General features: G+C 36.4%; 1 protein-coding gene across 4 annotated transcripts in view; it reads left to right on the forward strand.

Moving 5' to 3' along the window:
- SPNS2 (SPNS lysolipid transporter 2, sphingosine-1-phosphate) overlaps positions 1-17,441 on the forward strand; it is a 110,795-nt gene that overhangs the window by 35,215 nt on the left and 58,139 nt on the right. For all 4 annotated transcript variants that reach the window (XR_012688014.1, XM_075194981.1, XM_075194982.1 and 1 more), the window contains exon 2: positions 11,155-11,220. Coding sequence is in view for 3 of the 4 variants with exons in the window: in XM_075194981.1 (XP_075051082.1) it covers positions 11,155-11,220 (66 nt within the window). In the remaining variant the exon portion in view is untranslated. The remainder of the gene's footprint in view (positions 1-11,154; positions 11,221-17,441) is intronic.

Raw genomic sequence — 17,441 nt, forward strand, 5'->3', positions numbered from 1 at the left:
TACCCTTGAATTGCTCATATTTTGTATACCTCAAATCCTGCTGCCTAAGACATCTGCCTCTATAAAAAAAAACAGCACACAGTATTTTCACCTTCATTTTAGAATGAGATCTCTCATCAATGTAACACTTTACTCAGAGTATTTCGTACTGTTTTACCCTAGTGAATATAGTATAGCAGATTATTGAGTCACATGTCCACTTCTCAGTTAGCCACAATCCCATGAAACATTCTAAAGCGGTTTAAGTGTATCACAAGATACCTTAAGACAAAGAAAGTAAAGTTGTGCATCATAACTTCAGCTTTAGACATGGTAGTTTAGAAAAATATGACATTTTTATCATGCATTATAACAGTGCAAACATACAGAAACCCACTCGATTTTGTATGGGTTAGGAAAAGATTAGCTGCAAAGCTTGGCCTATCTAATATGATTAGAATTCCTGACAGCATACAATTGTTAAAAGGAATGTTTATATAATTGCATGAAAAAAAACCAATTAAAGAATACACTTTAAGTAAAATATATTCTATACAAATTGCACTTTAGTATGTCTCGAAAAGATGTATTGTGTTCATGTATGATATTTTTTTTTTTTTATTTTTTTTTAGTGGAACTGAGAGCCCACAGAGAGGGCCGGGCATTCTGTTCCATTGCGCATGTGTAAATCCACTAGTTGTGTCGCTGATGTGAATGAGTTCTCTGTACAGCACTGCGGAATCAGTGGCGCTATATAAATAATTGATGATGATGATGATGATGTGTCACTCATGCATATATGCCCAGAGACTGGCTCGACATCTCAGGAAGTTAAGCCTTACACCATGCCACTTCTGGCCAATCTCGGTATAAGTGATTTTCTATGGCTGTGAAATAGAAATTCATGGCTTTGTTAGTTAAATCATATGTTTTTGGAGATGTTCAAATATGATATCACGGATCAATCTGATTTATCGAGAAGACGTTTTAAGAAGAAATTATTGTGAAATTCTACATTTTTAGACTGTTATGTTGTAGAAAAAAATTCATCTACAATTCACAGTCCTCTCCCCACCTCATGCTTGAGGAACTGAAGATCTAATTTTGTTTACTAATTAAACTTGCTAATTAGGCCATAATGTGCAATTATTTGACTCCGGAGGGAAAACCCTATTCCATATATATTAAATAATGAAAATAAAAACTGGATAACTCTTCCATCTTGAAAAAATAAATCATATGTTCAAGATGTTGTAGAAGCCTGCGTAAACTTGGTCCATATAAAACGATTTGTATGTTTGTTTAATTTGCTGATGGCCTTTTCCAGAGCTCTTTTGAGCTCAGGGAGGAAGGTAAAGCTACATCGGTTCAGCATCCCCCTTCATCACTGTGGGCTTGTCCACCTAATTCTAACACTGCAGAATTTAATATGGGCAGAGATATGAATACTAGGAATACAGATCACATGGAAAGTTGTTTTTTGGAAGCTCACATATAAATAACATGAATCTTTCTGAAGATTGATGCCAGTAGAGAATCAGGTCATCACAGATAATGTCGGTTTTTGTTGTTTTACTTTAATACAAAAGTAGTCTCTCTGGGTTCTTAGTATATGGTTAGGTTATTAGCTAAAGCCAAGAAAAATAGAATTAACAATTACAGTCCAATCGATTTCTAGTAATAACTAATGGGCCCTTATGATAATATTCACTAGGAAAGCAATACTAATTAGAAGAAAGATAGATCTATAGACATAGAGCTATAGTAGGAGAAAATGTAATTCCGTTCTGACATACATGTGGTCCTGTTGCTGTCCAGTAACAACGTACCAGACAGGATAAATCTTTTTACATTACATGACACAAAGCATTAGTACTGTAACGTCCATTAACATGCAAACACTGCACAATATAAGCAGTGCACGTTGGAAACACACACACTCTCAGGAACACATTTCTGCACCAGTAAGCACCAGCATATTGAGCGCGTACACCCTGCATGCAGTATGAGCTCCTACAGGCTCAGCTGCAGTGCTGATCTCTCTTGAGACCATGAGATGAACTAAAAGGAGCTCTCCTTAAGTGGCATCCCCAGATTTATTCAAAGCATGAATAATTCATTAGGGCAGCGTGCCACGAGTTATCACTTTCAATCAATACACTTGAGGAAAGGATGCACGCGTGCTGTTGGGAGGAGTCTTTCTATGGGTAAACCCTCTGATTGTATAGAGAACAGCACAGGATCATGCCTAGGAAATGCTGCAGAAAGAAAACTGGCAAAGTAGATGTCTGTTGCAGTCCAAATGTAAATCACATAACTAAGCAGTAAATATATATATATATATATATATATATATAATATTTTTTTTATTTATTTTTTTTAAATCCTCTATTTCAGAAAGGTAAATGGTGGAAATCCTGAGGTTTTTATTATTGCTGGCACTAGGTGATCCACAGTGCCAGCATGCCCTGGCACCCAGGACTTGTTGGGGCCTGTAGTAGACCAGGGAAAAATATTTTAAATAAACATACTGTTCAAACAAAAAAAACATTTATTAGAAGCATTAAGTTCCTGTAGTATTTGCAGTCACTAGTGACATGTTTTAGCTTTTGTGATTATCGTAATAAAAATATATATATATATATATATATATATATATATGTATATATGTATGTATGTATGTATGTGTGTGTGTGTATATATGTATATATATATATATATATATATATATATATATATATATATATATATATATATATATATATATATATATATATATATATATATATATATAAATAAATTGATGCATGTGCATATTACATAATACGGCCCCCTCTTATGGCCAATCCCTAATCCTTTATACGCTGCCTCTTGTGGGGTCACTTGTACATTACACAGTTCCCTCTAATGTGAATTATACAAGGCGCTGCCCTCATTGATGTCCTACATACATTGTAGAGTCCCCTCTGATCCTCTTTACACAATGCACAGCTCCTCTTCAATGCTCTTTAGATTTCCTGAAAATTTCGAACCTGTTCAAAATTCAATCGAATTTCACAGGTTCTATGGCCACCAACATGTCCGCGGTACAACCATTAGTTGACCCTGATTGGAATTTGTGGTTCGAAATTGGGCTCATGGTCGCTGTTCATGTTCAACATTCACAGTTCACCAATTGTATTAGAAATATATTCATATTTTTATTTTTAAACACTATTTAGATACTAAATTTTTTTTAAATATTTTAAATTCAAAACCTGAACACTACTGTATTTGAGTTTCGTTGGTTACATCAAAGGTTTGCCACCTGGTATTAATAACCGTTAACAAGTATCAATTTAAGTTTGAACCTGTTCAAACTGGCTCAAAAACGGTCCGATTTTCTCAAATTTTGCTGAATTATTTTTTTTCGGACCGATTAGCTGGAGCGGGTTTAGAAACGATTTGTAGCTTGTTCAAGCATCATTAATTTAATGTTTTTTTAAACAACCCGTATGTGGTGTTCAAAGCAATGCTAAAATACATTACACATCTTCATATGGTAACTGTTTGCTATGATAGATTCACAGTACAGGCTGGAATATGTAGCAGGCAATGCAGCCTAGCTGCTCTATGTAGCTGCTTGGTTCAATGAACTCCAGCAGCCAATCAGAGATTATATATGTTTAGCAAATCCTTATGGCTTCCACCATCCATTGAACAAATGCAGTAATTGGCTGCACTGCTATATCATAAGAACATACAAAACGTCAACTTGATACTACAGAATTTAATTGTAGAACACCGTGGTACATGATGCTAAAAGCCTCTGCCCGCCATTCTCAGTTAATAAGATTGCTGATATGGGGTTTTAATGAAACACTTTTTTCCAAATGGTTCAGTGTCACTGTAAATATAACATTGCCCTGTTGGTGACAAGTGTCAGGACGAAATTGCTCTTCTGTACTGTAGTCTTCTGCATTGCAGTGCAAGATTCCTGTTGCTTGACCACGTTTAATGGAGCTAATTCAATAAAAAATATTTTTCCAGAAATAAATGTTTATTAAACCGTAAGTAGATATTCCAGTACGTAATGGATAATTCTTATGTAAAGTTAAAATTGAGCGTTATCCATAATTATAACCACTACCAGACGCAATTAATATTTTATTACAGTAGTGCAGAGAAGTATTTTTAGATCTGCCAAGTGAAGGATTTCATCTCACTTGGTTCATTAAAATGACCATTTAGTTATGAAACCTAAAGCGCACTACATCATAAAAGTAATACATTCAGCATATATGATAGGACTCTTATTTATTTATGAGAATGGTTTCATTCATTTGGGAGCTTATGAAATGTTATCTTCTATGAAAGTAAGTTTCCCTCAGTTCCCCTTTATTATTCTACAAGCACAGCCCTAAATTTTGAATAGATTTATGTATTATATATACCTGGTACATGCTACTCACATGATGGTTTCTGTCACCAAGTATCACGCAGGACTGAATTAAACAGTGGTGTCCCATTGGCACATATTTTGTGCCATCCCATGCCCCCCATGATTGATGCCTTCAGCCAACACAACATGTAATCATTTTAAAATAAATGTGTTTGCCCTACGTCCCTGGGAGTCCTAAAGCTACCAGAATACAGCCATGAATGTCAGTACTAACAATATGTAGGTATGCCAGTAATGGTAAGCAGTCACAGTGGGGGCGAACAACAAAATTCTCTGTAGTTGAATACCAAGGCTTGTCAAAAGGTGGACAATCCCTTTAAGAAGGAAACGTTAAACAGACAAATCTGTGCTCAAACCAGATTCACAACTCATGTACATGTCTGAAACAAGTGTAGGGTTACAATTCTTGATTGGGCAGGTATCACACTGCCAAGTTAACAGGGGCAATGTGCTGTCTGTCCTTCCCCACCCCCTCATTGCCAGCGACCTCATCCAGACTCAGGTAGTGAACATGCACTACCTGGTTTAAGGTAAGACCAAGACAACCAGGGGGTAAATTTATCATGCTGTGGGTTTGAAAAGTGCCTATAGCAACCAATCAGATTCTAGTTATCATTTATTTAGTACACTCTACAAAATGAAAGCTAGAATGTGATTGGTTGGTATAGGCAACATCTCCACTTATTCTAACCTGCAGCTTGATAAATGTACCCCAGGACTCCATACTATCCCCAGCAGGGGCAGTTGAGTTCTCATTAGGTTTCCTCACCTGTCTAGTAGATTTGAAACCATACCACAGACCTCCATCATTGTGCCAAAAATTGTGAATGCAGAACTAGTGATTACTCAGGAAAGAAAAGCCGATAAGATTGTGTTCTGGAATGAATGAAATACAGGAATATCTTTCCAGTCTTTCTGAATTAGGTCACTCTAATTAAGCATGTGCTTTTCAGAGCCATTCCTAAAGCTATAAGTGTCTTATAACTGTGTGAATGTTGATGTAATGCTCTATAAAAGTGAAGTAAAGCATATGACGTGCAGCTAGTACCATTAGTAACATTATACTTAAGGTGTGGCTTGATATAGGTATATGTCACTGAGCATGATGCTTGTGCGAGTTAGTAAAGCATCATCTATATAGGGTGTGCTAGAAAATGTCACCTCACTTTGCACTCAATTTTTTTTATTAGCTGCCGATCATCACTTCCTATAGGAATGAAGTGTTTCTACAGCGTTAGTCTTGCCTGTGTTGGTAATGACAGCAGGAAATTATTACATTATTTGGGCTGAGGTTTAGTGTTTGATAGGAAATGGTTTCGTAAACTGGGACCCTTACAATTATCAGACTTTTAAATCTGAATAGCACTTCATTTAACCGTACAGCCTTATTATTTGTGCATGTCAATTACCAAACACAGCTACTATTTTGTCACACACAGGTGCTGAAACTTGTACTTTGTCCTCACTTTAATAGAGTGTTAAAAGTGGGTCCTCAAAGTGACACACATGAGGGATGGATTATTTCATTTCCACAGCCAAAAATGCTGGCTTTAAAATATAATGATAAAGGGTACACAGAAAACCGCCATGTACTCATGAAGAGCAGCAAATATATTGGGGTTTTGAACAAAGCTGTGCATCTGCAGATCAAAATATAGGTGTATAACGTTTCCATATATACAGTATCTTACAATTGGCCATTTACAAATGATACATCATCTACAAATTGACAGCTGTGAGGGGAAACATCCCACAGCAACGATCATCACATTCCTTATTTAACAGACAGACAATGTCCATGAGAACTATAAGCAGTCGGCAGTGACATTTCACAGAATCCGTCACCCCTACAGAAAGGAGAAAGGTTCCCCAAAAACATGCAGGGTTTAGTGACAAAAGTGACGAGGACATTTGAGATACCATTGCCCAGACAGTCCTTCACATCCTGGCCTCTGCTTAAATGATTGCTTCAAAATATAATATATTGCACATCTTTACGTTATTATTTTGCCCTTTTTATGTCTAATTGTTAACAAAAGTTTTAAGTTTATTTTAAGACATGAGGGCTCATTATTAGCAGGGGCTACATTGGTGATGTCTAGCGCTTCAACTCCTGTTTAGATAACTGTAGTGTGTTCCTCAACTCCACACAAATATTTGTGTTTTATCATTGTGACAGGATGGGCTTATTGAGTCATCCTGCCTGAAGTAAGTGGTTTTACAGATTTGTCTTGGGTTCCTCTTAGTCAGTTACTGACCACTCCCACTGCCGCTCCGTGGACACCAGGCACTCACATTGTGTAGCAACAGTCCTATCTCTTTGCTGGGGACTATGGCTGGTGTTTTGCAGACCATAAACCTACATGTTGTAAGTGAAAAAAAATGCATCTCTGAAATGTAGTATACGTGGGGGAAACATATATATTAATATTTATTGTCATCTAATTCTATAGTATATCATCAAAAATGCATCTCGTCCCCGGGCTGCTACCTTTGGCTGGGTCACTGGGCTGCTTGCAATTTTTTTGTTTTCCGCTTTTAACGCTTCTAATTGGCAGCTTAGTGGAATCTCGCCCCCTGCGCTAAAATTTGCCAGCCCCCCCTGACTATGGAACATGTGGCCTCTGAAAGCCAAAATGCCCTGCATAGTAATGTATACATGCAGTAAATGAAGCACATGGGTGTAGTATCCCTATACACTGGAGACGTGGCGGAATATATTTGTGGTGTTTTGTTTATTATCCATTTGCATATATCTTGAAGTGAAAGAAAAAATCATTAAACACAGCTGTAGTGGATTTTATTTCTTTTTACAAAAACATTCAGTAGGATTGAGAAAAAAACAATAGTTCTGATTAAAGTATCCACAGACGAATACTTTGGAGCGTCTGCTATTTTAGATGAAGGTTATTTCTGGGATTCTATCAAGTCTTTGAAATCTAATATATACACCTTTTATTTCATCTAACTTGGTCATATCTTATACTAAACACGCATATTTGGGGTCCTGTACTCAAGATAAAACATATATATTTGTAAAATTTTGGGGGCCTTTTTTCATCATATAATAAAAAATAGAAGCCTTTTTATTAATATTGCTTCCAAATGAAGACAATATCTGTCCATGCAAAAAACAATATCAAATTAATTTTGGGTATGTTAAAAAAGAGAAAAATAATTGTCAGGTGGGTGGGGGGGGGCGGCGAGACTAGGCTCAGCAGTCTATTGGGAACATATTAAATCAAAAATAACTGCAGGTATTCTAGTGACTGGCCTGGGGGGGGGGGGCAAATGCCCCCTTGCCCAGCAGGCCCCTGACAATTGTCACTCAGTGTTACAACATGATAAACCTGAAAATTGGCCATGCAGTGTTGTAAACCTGAAGCAGTTAATAAGACATATTTAGTTTTATTTTGTTTTTGTTCTTAAGGTTCTCTTTTGTTCGGTGCCACAGGCTAAAATTCTGTACAGGCAGCAGTAGCAACAGAGACACTTGCATACTTTAAAAAAACAAAAAAACAAAATACACAAAAAAAGAGCTTCATAACAATCGATAATAAAAAATAAATATTTTATCTAATGCAAAATTATAAATATATTCAATTATGTTAATTTTTTTTGCAAGGTGTTAAATTTGTCATGACTTTTTCTACAGCAAGTGCTGCATATTGATGAATAAGCAACTTAAAGGAACAAATTATAGTCCATGCAGCCTCTGGAGACCAGGGGTCTAGGGAGTGTGTTGTCCTTGCTCTGCCCCAGAATCCTCTATGTGGGTTTATATAAATCATCAGGACTGACCTCAGATCACTAAGTAATAACCTAGACTGACATCCTGAGACTGTAATGGTGTTGAGATATTGACATTATTTATGGTATGCTGACATACTAAACGACTAGCATAGGCCAGGGGCGTAAAGACAAGTACAGATAAGTTCTTGTTTGTGTTGACACAAAAATAGCAGCCTTTAGTCACGATCAACACATTTCTTGATATATAATTTAACTGCTTGAGATGAAGTTATTGAGCGATCCAATCACACAGAGCTTACATTTTATTTTCCTCTTGGGACCAAATGGGCTTAATATGACTCACTAGCTGAAAAAGATATCTATACAACAATAACAATACCCTTAAAACAGATGAAGTAGTGTTCAAACAGAGCATACAATACCTACGGATGTATGGAATAAAGACTCTGGGATTGTTATTGCAACTGCTGTACTGCTTCCCGCTGTGGGAACATGCAACCTTCAGACGGAGAGGTGCATAGAAGAGGGAGATACCGCCCTGTCTCTATGTAGTATTGGTTTCATCATCTTTTCATCTTATATGTAAAGCCTGTAGCTTTCTGTGTGTGGACACAGCTGAGTATCTCATGGGAATTCATGCAAGAAAGACAATGTGTTTCATTTTAGAGGGGTAGTTTCACAATGTGACATACTTTCTCTAGAAAGAGACAAAACATGGGACATGTTATTTTTGTCTTCGTATAGAAAGTAAGCAGTTTGTGAACATCTGCTGTATCATCATCATCATCATCACCATTTATTTATATAGCACCACTAATTCCGCAGCGCTGAGGTATATGGCTGTATGCCGTATTTTAATGTAGGCGTTAAAATGAAATTGCCCTTATCATGGGCATGCTGTTTGTTGGATTCGCCAGGGTCCTTGATGGCTGTAATGCAACATCCCTCCTTCCTCTTACTGCTCACACTGTGTTAAGCAGGTCAAATGGGGTTATGTGATGTTCATGGCAGAATGGCATCTACACCTACTTGGCCCATTTCAAAGAGGGCAACCAGTAAGAGAAGAGAGGAGTCTGACTTGGGACAATTACACCGATTTAGCAGAGCCGTAACTTAGAATTCTATCGCCTGGGGGAAGAAAGACAAATGCCGCCCCCCCCCCCCCTCAATTTTAACCAAATTAACCTAAAATATTCCTAAACTGCGCCCCCCCTTCAGTGTTGCGCCCTGGGCGGTCGCCCCTTGTCGCACAGCCCTAGTTACGGCCCTTATGATTAGTGAACCTAATGGATGCAGTAAAAAGATCCTTCACAGCATTCACGATAACTTCTATCTCATTTTTAAAAAAAATTATTTTCATTGAACCCTGCCCATAACAAAATGTTTTGTTTTAGTGGAGTTATTTTTTAACACTCTAACTTGCATTCACATGTACCTAATAAAAATAAAATGTAATAAATATATATATAACATGTGCACACACACACACATCGGTCACGCATACAGCTACTGTTGCGTTTTTAAAACCACAAATAAAGATTGGCCTGGAATGATGATTATGTGCCCCAATGACATTGTAGTTATTACCATTCTGTCCTCTCAGCCCTCAAATTTGGAGTCACAAACTATGTTTCTCCTTACACTACTAGAAATCCATTGAGTTTGTCTCCTATTATTTTCATGCTGGACCAACTGGTGCTAGGAAGGATATACCCGCAGGAAAAGGAGGAGACAGATTAAAAAGGAGATATAAGTAAAGAGTAAAACAGTTATGGAACAAATAACGTGAAATACAGGTTTATATTAAATTTAGTTGTCAACAATAATAAGTAAACAGAAAAACAATATAATTTATGTTTGTCTGACATTTAAATATATTCTAATCATATTTCCATTTATTAAGCTGTAGATTTTTATTGTTTCAATTGGAAAAAAAAACACGAATGACAACCACAAAATGTGCTGATCAATGCTTTCTTATCATATTTTCCTTATCCTTGTACTAATGATGAACAGAAACTCCAGTTGCCACATGTGATAAGCACTTGCAGGAAGGGCTCATTCCTAAAACTTTGACAGTGACATAAAAGAGAACACTAGCTTACATAGGCAGAAAGTGTACTATTTCCAAGAAAAGATCTGATTTGGAAAAAAATATATTTTTCCACCAAACTGTTTATCCTGTAACTTGCATTTTTCTGAAAAAATGTTTACAGAGGTGAATATTATTATCTAAAAAAAGAAATAGGAGCATAGTCTAGTATTTTTCTGCAGATTGCAGTGTAAAGTGCTGTAGATAAGGGAAGGGCAGTGCTTTAATAAAGTCTATTTGAATCAGTCTCTGTAGTCTTGTAGTCATCAGTCACTGTACTCTTATAATAGAGGACCTACTTAATGCCCTGTCTACAGTACAAAAGCAACCAGAATGCATTCATAGTGGAGAGCAGCAAAATAAGCTGGCTACAGATACAAAAACCACTTAAAGATTAGCTAAATCTAATTTCCCTGGTACTTTTTCTTGAGCTTGAATGACCTGAATGTGGATCCATTTGTAAAGTAATTGGGCTCTTGTTCTGGAGAAATGGTGCATTGGATGATGCTTAACATGAACATACTGCATCCATTCACTTTCTCTTCCTCAATATTTAACTTGTTTGTACATTTTATTTCCTCTTTTATCTGCCTCCAAAAATACTCCTGTAAATTTTGCTAGCGTATTGTCTTTCATTTTTTTTGTTAAGCAACTATCTTGTTTTCGTTTTTGAGCATCTAAAATGCTTTGTGAATATACTTGGGTCTCGTATACCACCTTGTGATTGATTAAATACAGTTATTCCTAATTTCACACAACTAATTGTCATATAGACAAGAGATGTCAGCCCAATTATAGTATATATGTTTTATGCATCCTGCCTATATAGCATTGTCACGTATTTGTCATTTAACCAACGCAAATCACCTATATTGTCTGCCTTTCACAGGTGTCTTACTGGATATTCAGCAACACTTTGGAGTCAAGGACAGTGGTGCCGGTCTGCTACAAACAGGTAAGTGTCCTAGAAATGTCTGCAATGTACTGTGATCTGTGAGGGTCATTTATAATGTCTGTCTGCATATACAGGGCTATGATCTCTGTATAGACCAGTGATGGGCAACCTGGTACACAACAGAGGCGCATGAGCAGCTCTCTAACCTTTAATGGGCCGCACATTACTCTCTACCCCAGTAAAGAGTAATACATTTAATCAAAGAAAGAGACAATTATCTGTAATAACACATCAGCATTTTAAACAAGTATTATAAATTATAACAAACAAATGTGACCTTAAAGCAGGAAGGAGCTGCGGCCGCAGGGGAAGGCTCGGAGGGCCGCCTGTTGCTCATCTCTGGAATAGACCCACGGGCCAAAAATGCTACTGAATATGTTAGTGCTACATAAAGAGGTAATAATAAAACATATTTACTCTTGGCAAGTGCCAGGGAGAGAGATTGGTCAGTTGCTTTATTAGGAATTATAATCCTGCCAATTTATGAATTCCAAAGCCCACCTGTTAAGGAACTAAATCCAGCCTCTATAGCACATTCTATTTATTCAATATGGCTAGGTTTTGTTACTTTGTCTAATGCTCCAATGATTGAACTCCATATATATGCGGTAAATTACATGTTAAAACACTGATTTTGTGTATTACAGTATAGAATATATATAAGGATGTTAAATGCAATGTAATATTTGCAATGCTTTAAATATTAAACTATAGCATAACATTGGGTATAAAAGTGATTGTTTTTCCATATAAGAATGCTCAGTAGAGCTTTGAGGAAACGCATTATTCATCATCATCATTTATTTATATAGCGCCAGCAAATTCCGTAGCGCTTTATAATTGGGAACAAACATTAATAAAACAATACTGGGTAATACATACAGACAGAGTGGTAAGAGAAACCTGCTCGTAAGCTTACAATCTATGGGATTATTAATTTCAATTGTAGTTGCATTCAGTGACATCAGAGCGACATTATGCAAAGAAACTGATTTGCCCCCTTTTTACAAGCACTTTTCATGAAACCACTGATTCACAGGAAGTGCTGGCATCTGGGACTCTGGTGACTTCCTCTGGGGGGGGGGGGGGGGGGAGTGCAAGAAAACGCCTCCACCACTGCTGATGCAAAGCTGTAGTTCCGAAGTGCAAATTCTGCACATCTGCGTTTCTTTTTTATGTGTGCAAATGAACCTTCCATCTGCCAAGCACATTTAAAAGTGCACACCCGCTTCAATGTATTTGGAAACACTCCCGTAAAAGTGTAGTCCTGTAGGACAGCAGAGAAACCTGAAAATATGCTGTATGGGGTGCTTAAAGCATCACATCAAAGTCCAACCAACTACTACTAAGCGCAACCTCTATAAACCTTTAAACTTTTCTAGTATTCTCCTAAAATGTTACTTGGTTTAGCTTCTTTATGTTATAAAGGAATCATGACATTGAGGTGACATTAGGAGTGTTGTAATTACATGCGTCACTTTTGTGTGTTTGAATATTTTTATTACATCAGTCAAGGTGCTCCTAAAAATGCGCTTCCCACAGAAATGCAATTGGAAGCTGCAAAGTGCGTCACATTTTAAGTATATAGACAAAGGTGAAGAAGTGCGGAAAGAAGTGCGCCTAAACGGTATTCGGCAAGGCCATCGATCTGGCCAACTTCCCATTGGCCAGTGCAAATTTCTGTGACCCCACGGATACTGCCATTATGGACCAGAGATCCATGAGCTTTGGCACAAAAATATAAGCAGAAGTAGACCCTTTACATTGTGAAAGAGCATTTAATTATATTTTACTGTTACGGTGTGAAGTCAGTTAAGCATGTGGGGTCTGTGAGTGAATATAGACAAATAGATCAGACAGAAAATTATAGGTTTTGTTGTCATTGGAAGAGCGTGTTAATTCTGGTGTTATTGTAAGAACTCAAATAGTGCAGTCCAAGTTGTTTTTGAGAAAGGCAGCATGGATTCTACAAGTATGGATTCATGGGTCAGAAGTCAGAACCCATTACACAAATGATGTCATACAATAGTCTATATAGGTTCCCAGGCTGAGGAAAACAAAAATGCTTTTGATTGCCGCATGTCCTATGGGCCATCAGCTGAGAGGAAGAAAAGAGCTACTTGAATACAAATTGTTTTTTACTAATATAAATCCTAAACTGCAACTAGAGTAATAAAGTAGTACATGTAATAATAATAATCTGTGCATATCAAAGAAGAAGTTTATTTGTTGTCAAATATCTTCCACAGCTCTTAAAGTAAAGCTGGCAAATCTTACATAGTTATTTAGTATCGAAAAAGTAAGCTATTAGACCACATAGCAACAAAGCGACAGAGCGACAAATATTGAAAACATTCATTTTTGGGTTGTAAACAATTGTTTGCCTGCTGGAAGGAAATCTTGCCACGACACGACATAACGACAACGCAACAAAGCAACAAATCTTATTTTCTAAATAGCATTTTTGGTCTATTTACCAAATAATTTACGAATACATAAAAACGGCTACACATTAGAAATCAGGCCCACACAACGCCGGGTGACCCCGCTAGTAATAAGAATACAAATTCATCATTTCAAACAGGATGCAACTTTAATTGTAGCAAGCACCCAAAGTAAATAATAAAATGTATTGCACACCGTTTAAACATTTTGTCTGTACAGTGACTTGCACCACAATGCCCAAACTTAAGATTCACCCCAGCACAAGCAGCTATTGGCTTCAACATTCCGTTTTCCTTTCAGCTTGAGATACTTTAGCCCAAACAGAATGGAAAAGACTAAACAGGCAGTTACAGCTGATGCTTTATGTCGACATATGGGATCTGACTGAGCCGCTGCTGCAGTTCCATGTTACAGAAATAACACATCTGGTGGTCCCTCACTGTAAAAGAAAGACACATTATACATACCAAGAATAATTATTCAGAAAAACTTTTATAGTAATGTGTTTCTAACCGTTTCACTGCTAGATCAGTTTGCATCATTTTGGTCCGGAGTGGGCTAATTAAATGTACATTGTGTTGAAATATGTGAAATTGCTGCTCTTTACTTAAGTGATTCTCTTGGGAGATTCTGTCTAAAAAGTGTGCTCACTGCAGACAAAACATAGTGCTAATGTGTCACCTCTAGCATTCAGCACTACAAGTGCTATGACTGTGCAAATAGCATTCTGGTAATTTAATTTTGTCACAGTCAATTATTCTAAGGTATCTTGTCAGCTATATTGTCACTACATATATATATATATATCACACACATGTATGTCAGGGCAATTTTATAGCATCATATTTTTATAATGTGTATAGCTTATTTTAAAGTGTCTTATATGATCAATGTGGTCAAGACTTATTATTCCTTTATTGTGCAAGTAAATGCTTAAATAATCAGTAAATTAGTCTAAAGCTTCCGTGATTATTATTATAACATATTAAATCATCTCTATGAATGTCTGCTTATGTAAGCTTTTGGTATCCAATCCCAAAGCATGCTGTATGTGGAATATAAGTATGTTTGGGGGTATATTGTAGAATGCACTAAATAAATGAAAGAATCTGATTGGTTGCTATAGGCAACATCTCAACTTTTCCAAACCCGCAGTTTAGTAAATCTAGCCCTTGGTCTTGTGCAGGTAATCTGTGTAATTATCATTCACAGTCAGGAAGTGTGTTTTCAGTGTAATTATGTAGAACAGCAGATGAATGGACACTCCATGATTCACCGCATGTTGAACCCAGGCCTAGTAGTGCACACTTAGGTCCTAAGAGACCTGACCATACATAAATGATCAGTGTTTGCAGATTGCAGGTTATACATCACTAAGCCCTTGAACCATGATCTATCTGAAGGTAATATAATAGTTGTAATAACAGTAACAACAACAAAAATGTAGAACTTTTATATTCATGCTAACTAGAGAAATGAACATTTTTATTGACATATTACATAGTCCAGTTTACTGGGATTAAGAGACATTAATTCTGACATTAGTCAGGGAAGCCTGCCTAACATTGAAATTACCTTACTTTTTATTTCTCATCTTTTTTCCTGTGAAAGGTGTCCAGCATTCTACCAGCCTATGAGGTTTTCGTTATTTACAGAAATTTAAAATCATTTAAAAATTATAATCCGCATTTTAATTTCTAACAAAGTAAACTCTTCTATATTGTTGATTTAAAAAAAATCGTAGTCCAGAATTTAAGATTGTTGTTTATAAATAAAAACAATAAATGCAGCTCACATAGTCTTCCTAAAATAATTTACTGTATCTCTATTCCAATGCCTCTCGGTTTCTGATGTTGTCCCAAGTGGAGGGATTTGCAGTGGATAGGATTGGCTGCTTATATGGTCAGTTACTCAAACAGATATCTTATATTACATTGTAAGCACTTTCTCTTTTCTCTAAATTATTAGGATACTTTGGTACATTTAGATCATGAAATATTTTTGTAGAAACTAGTTCAGATCATAAGAATTGTGAAACCACTTCACCTTGCCTGCAAAATATTTGACCTATTTAAATGCAGGTCCAAACATTTTTTTTTTCCTCTGTGCGGTTAATTGTGCGCAGAGAGAAGATTGGATAATGGCTTTGTAGAGGTGAAGCGATACAAGATTATTTACAGAAGGTATATTGGCAGCTTACTGCAGTCATCTTGCTGTAAGACCTTTGTCACTGATTGTGTGGACAAATAAACAATAAACACCATTATTTATATTGTTAATGTATTTTCACATATTTACTTGAAACATGTTGTACATTTTGGAACATTTTCAGTAAATATATATGTTGAAAAAAAATAAAATCAGAAATTGCTGCCTTTGTGCTCATTGTCACTGTTTTACAATACAAGACTTTGTTGAATAATTGTATATCACACATTAAGTTCCTGCTGTTTATGGATAGAAATAAACAGCCAATATATATAAATAACATTGCAGAAGTCTCCTATATGGGCTAATAATAGGACGCGTGGTCTTGACACTCGAGGCAGAACTCTGCCATCGTATGATATCATTATTACAGCTTTGTCTGTGGCTTTATTTCCTCTTCAGCAGTCTGTTACATGGCCTTGGTTTTTAGTCATATTCAGTGTATATGTACTGTATACGCAATCAACCCAATAAAAACACAAGACAAGTTTACAATATCTACAGTCTTGACTATAACCTCAGTGTTACCATCTTTGGGTTTATATTGTTTGAGAAGCACAGCACAGACATGTCACATACACACATCTCTGAGAAGTAGCAATAATACCCAAGCCATTGTGGCAGCTCTTATTCTTTAATTATATAGAACTCAGGGGACCCTGGTCTGGTTGGCTTGATTCCTTCAGCTTCAGTTGCTGCCAAGAAAAGACATCTGCTGACATGTTGCATCCTCTTAGTCTACATGCAATTACTGCACGTATGTACCTCAAAGTCATGCTATAAGACTTATTATCTATGAGCTTAAATAACACATTGCAAAGCATGTGTATGCAAGTACTATTATTATAGTTGATATTTTATAATGTATTGCAGATGTTGAGAAGAAAGCATGAATCACACCAATCAGTATGTTAAATTGCCTTATTTTGGATATAGGTACATTAAATTTTAAGCCTCATACTTAAACACAGTTTTAAAGATATAATAAATACATATAATAATATTATTATTATAATAATAATAATAAAGAAATACTTTTTATTCCTTGGAGTTAACGTTGGCTACGTCACTGAAAACTACACTTTGCCAGTGCTATTTCCATACATTTTACAGTTTTATTTATAACCGCACTTAAACGTCCTCCTGGAAACCCTGTATGGGCTGGGGTCATGTGAGGTCAGCATGACATCATAGTCAGTCAGAAACAATTATCCATCACTCTCGCTCTACGGTCTATTACCAGCTTCTGTGTTTTTCTTTCTTTCTCGTTAAGTCCTCTACAGATCATTTGCTGCTATATTCGGGTAGAGTTGTTTGAGGCCTATAGTCAATGCATAAATGCCCATAGGAACCAGTGTATGATGAAAATTGACAACTCTATATATTTGTTAGTAGATTATTGAATCCTCCTGAGTGTCTCCTGCCACTCACTCATTCATGCACAGCATGATTAAAATTCAGCCCCCATTTTCCATAAGTCTATACTATCCACAGTGTTGCTGGTTTACATAAATCTCCATGGTAAGAACATGCATATAAAAATAGTGTATTATCCTTGGCCAACTAAT

The sequence above is a fragment of the Mixophyes fleayi genome, chromosome 2 (assembly GCF_038048845.1).
Source record: "Mixophyes fleayi isolate aMixFle1 chromosome 2, aMixFle1.hap1, whole genome shotgun sequence".
NCBI lineage: Eukaryota > Metazoa > Chordata > Amphibia > Anura > Limnodynastidae > Mixophyes > Mixophyes fleayi.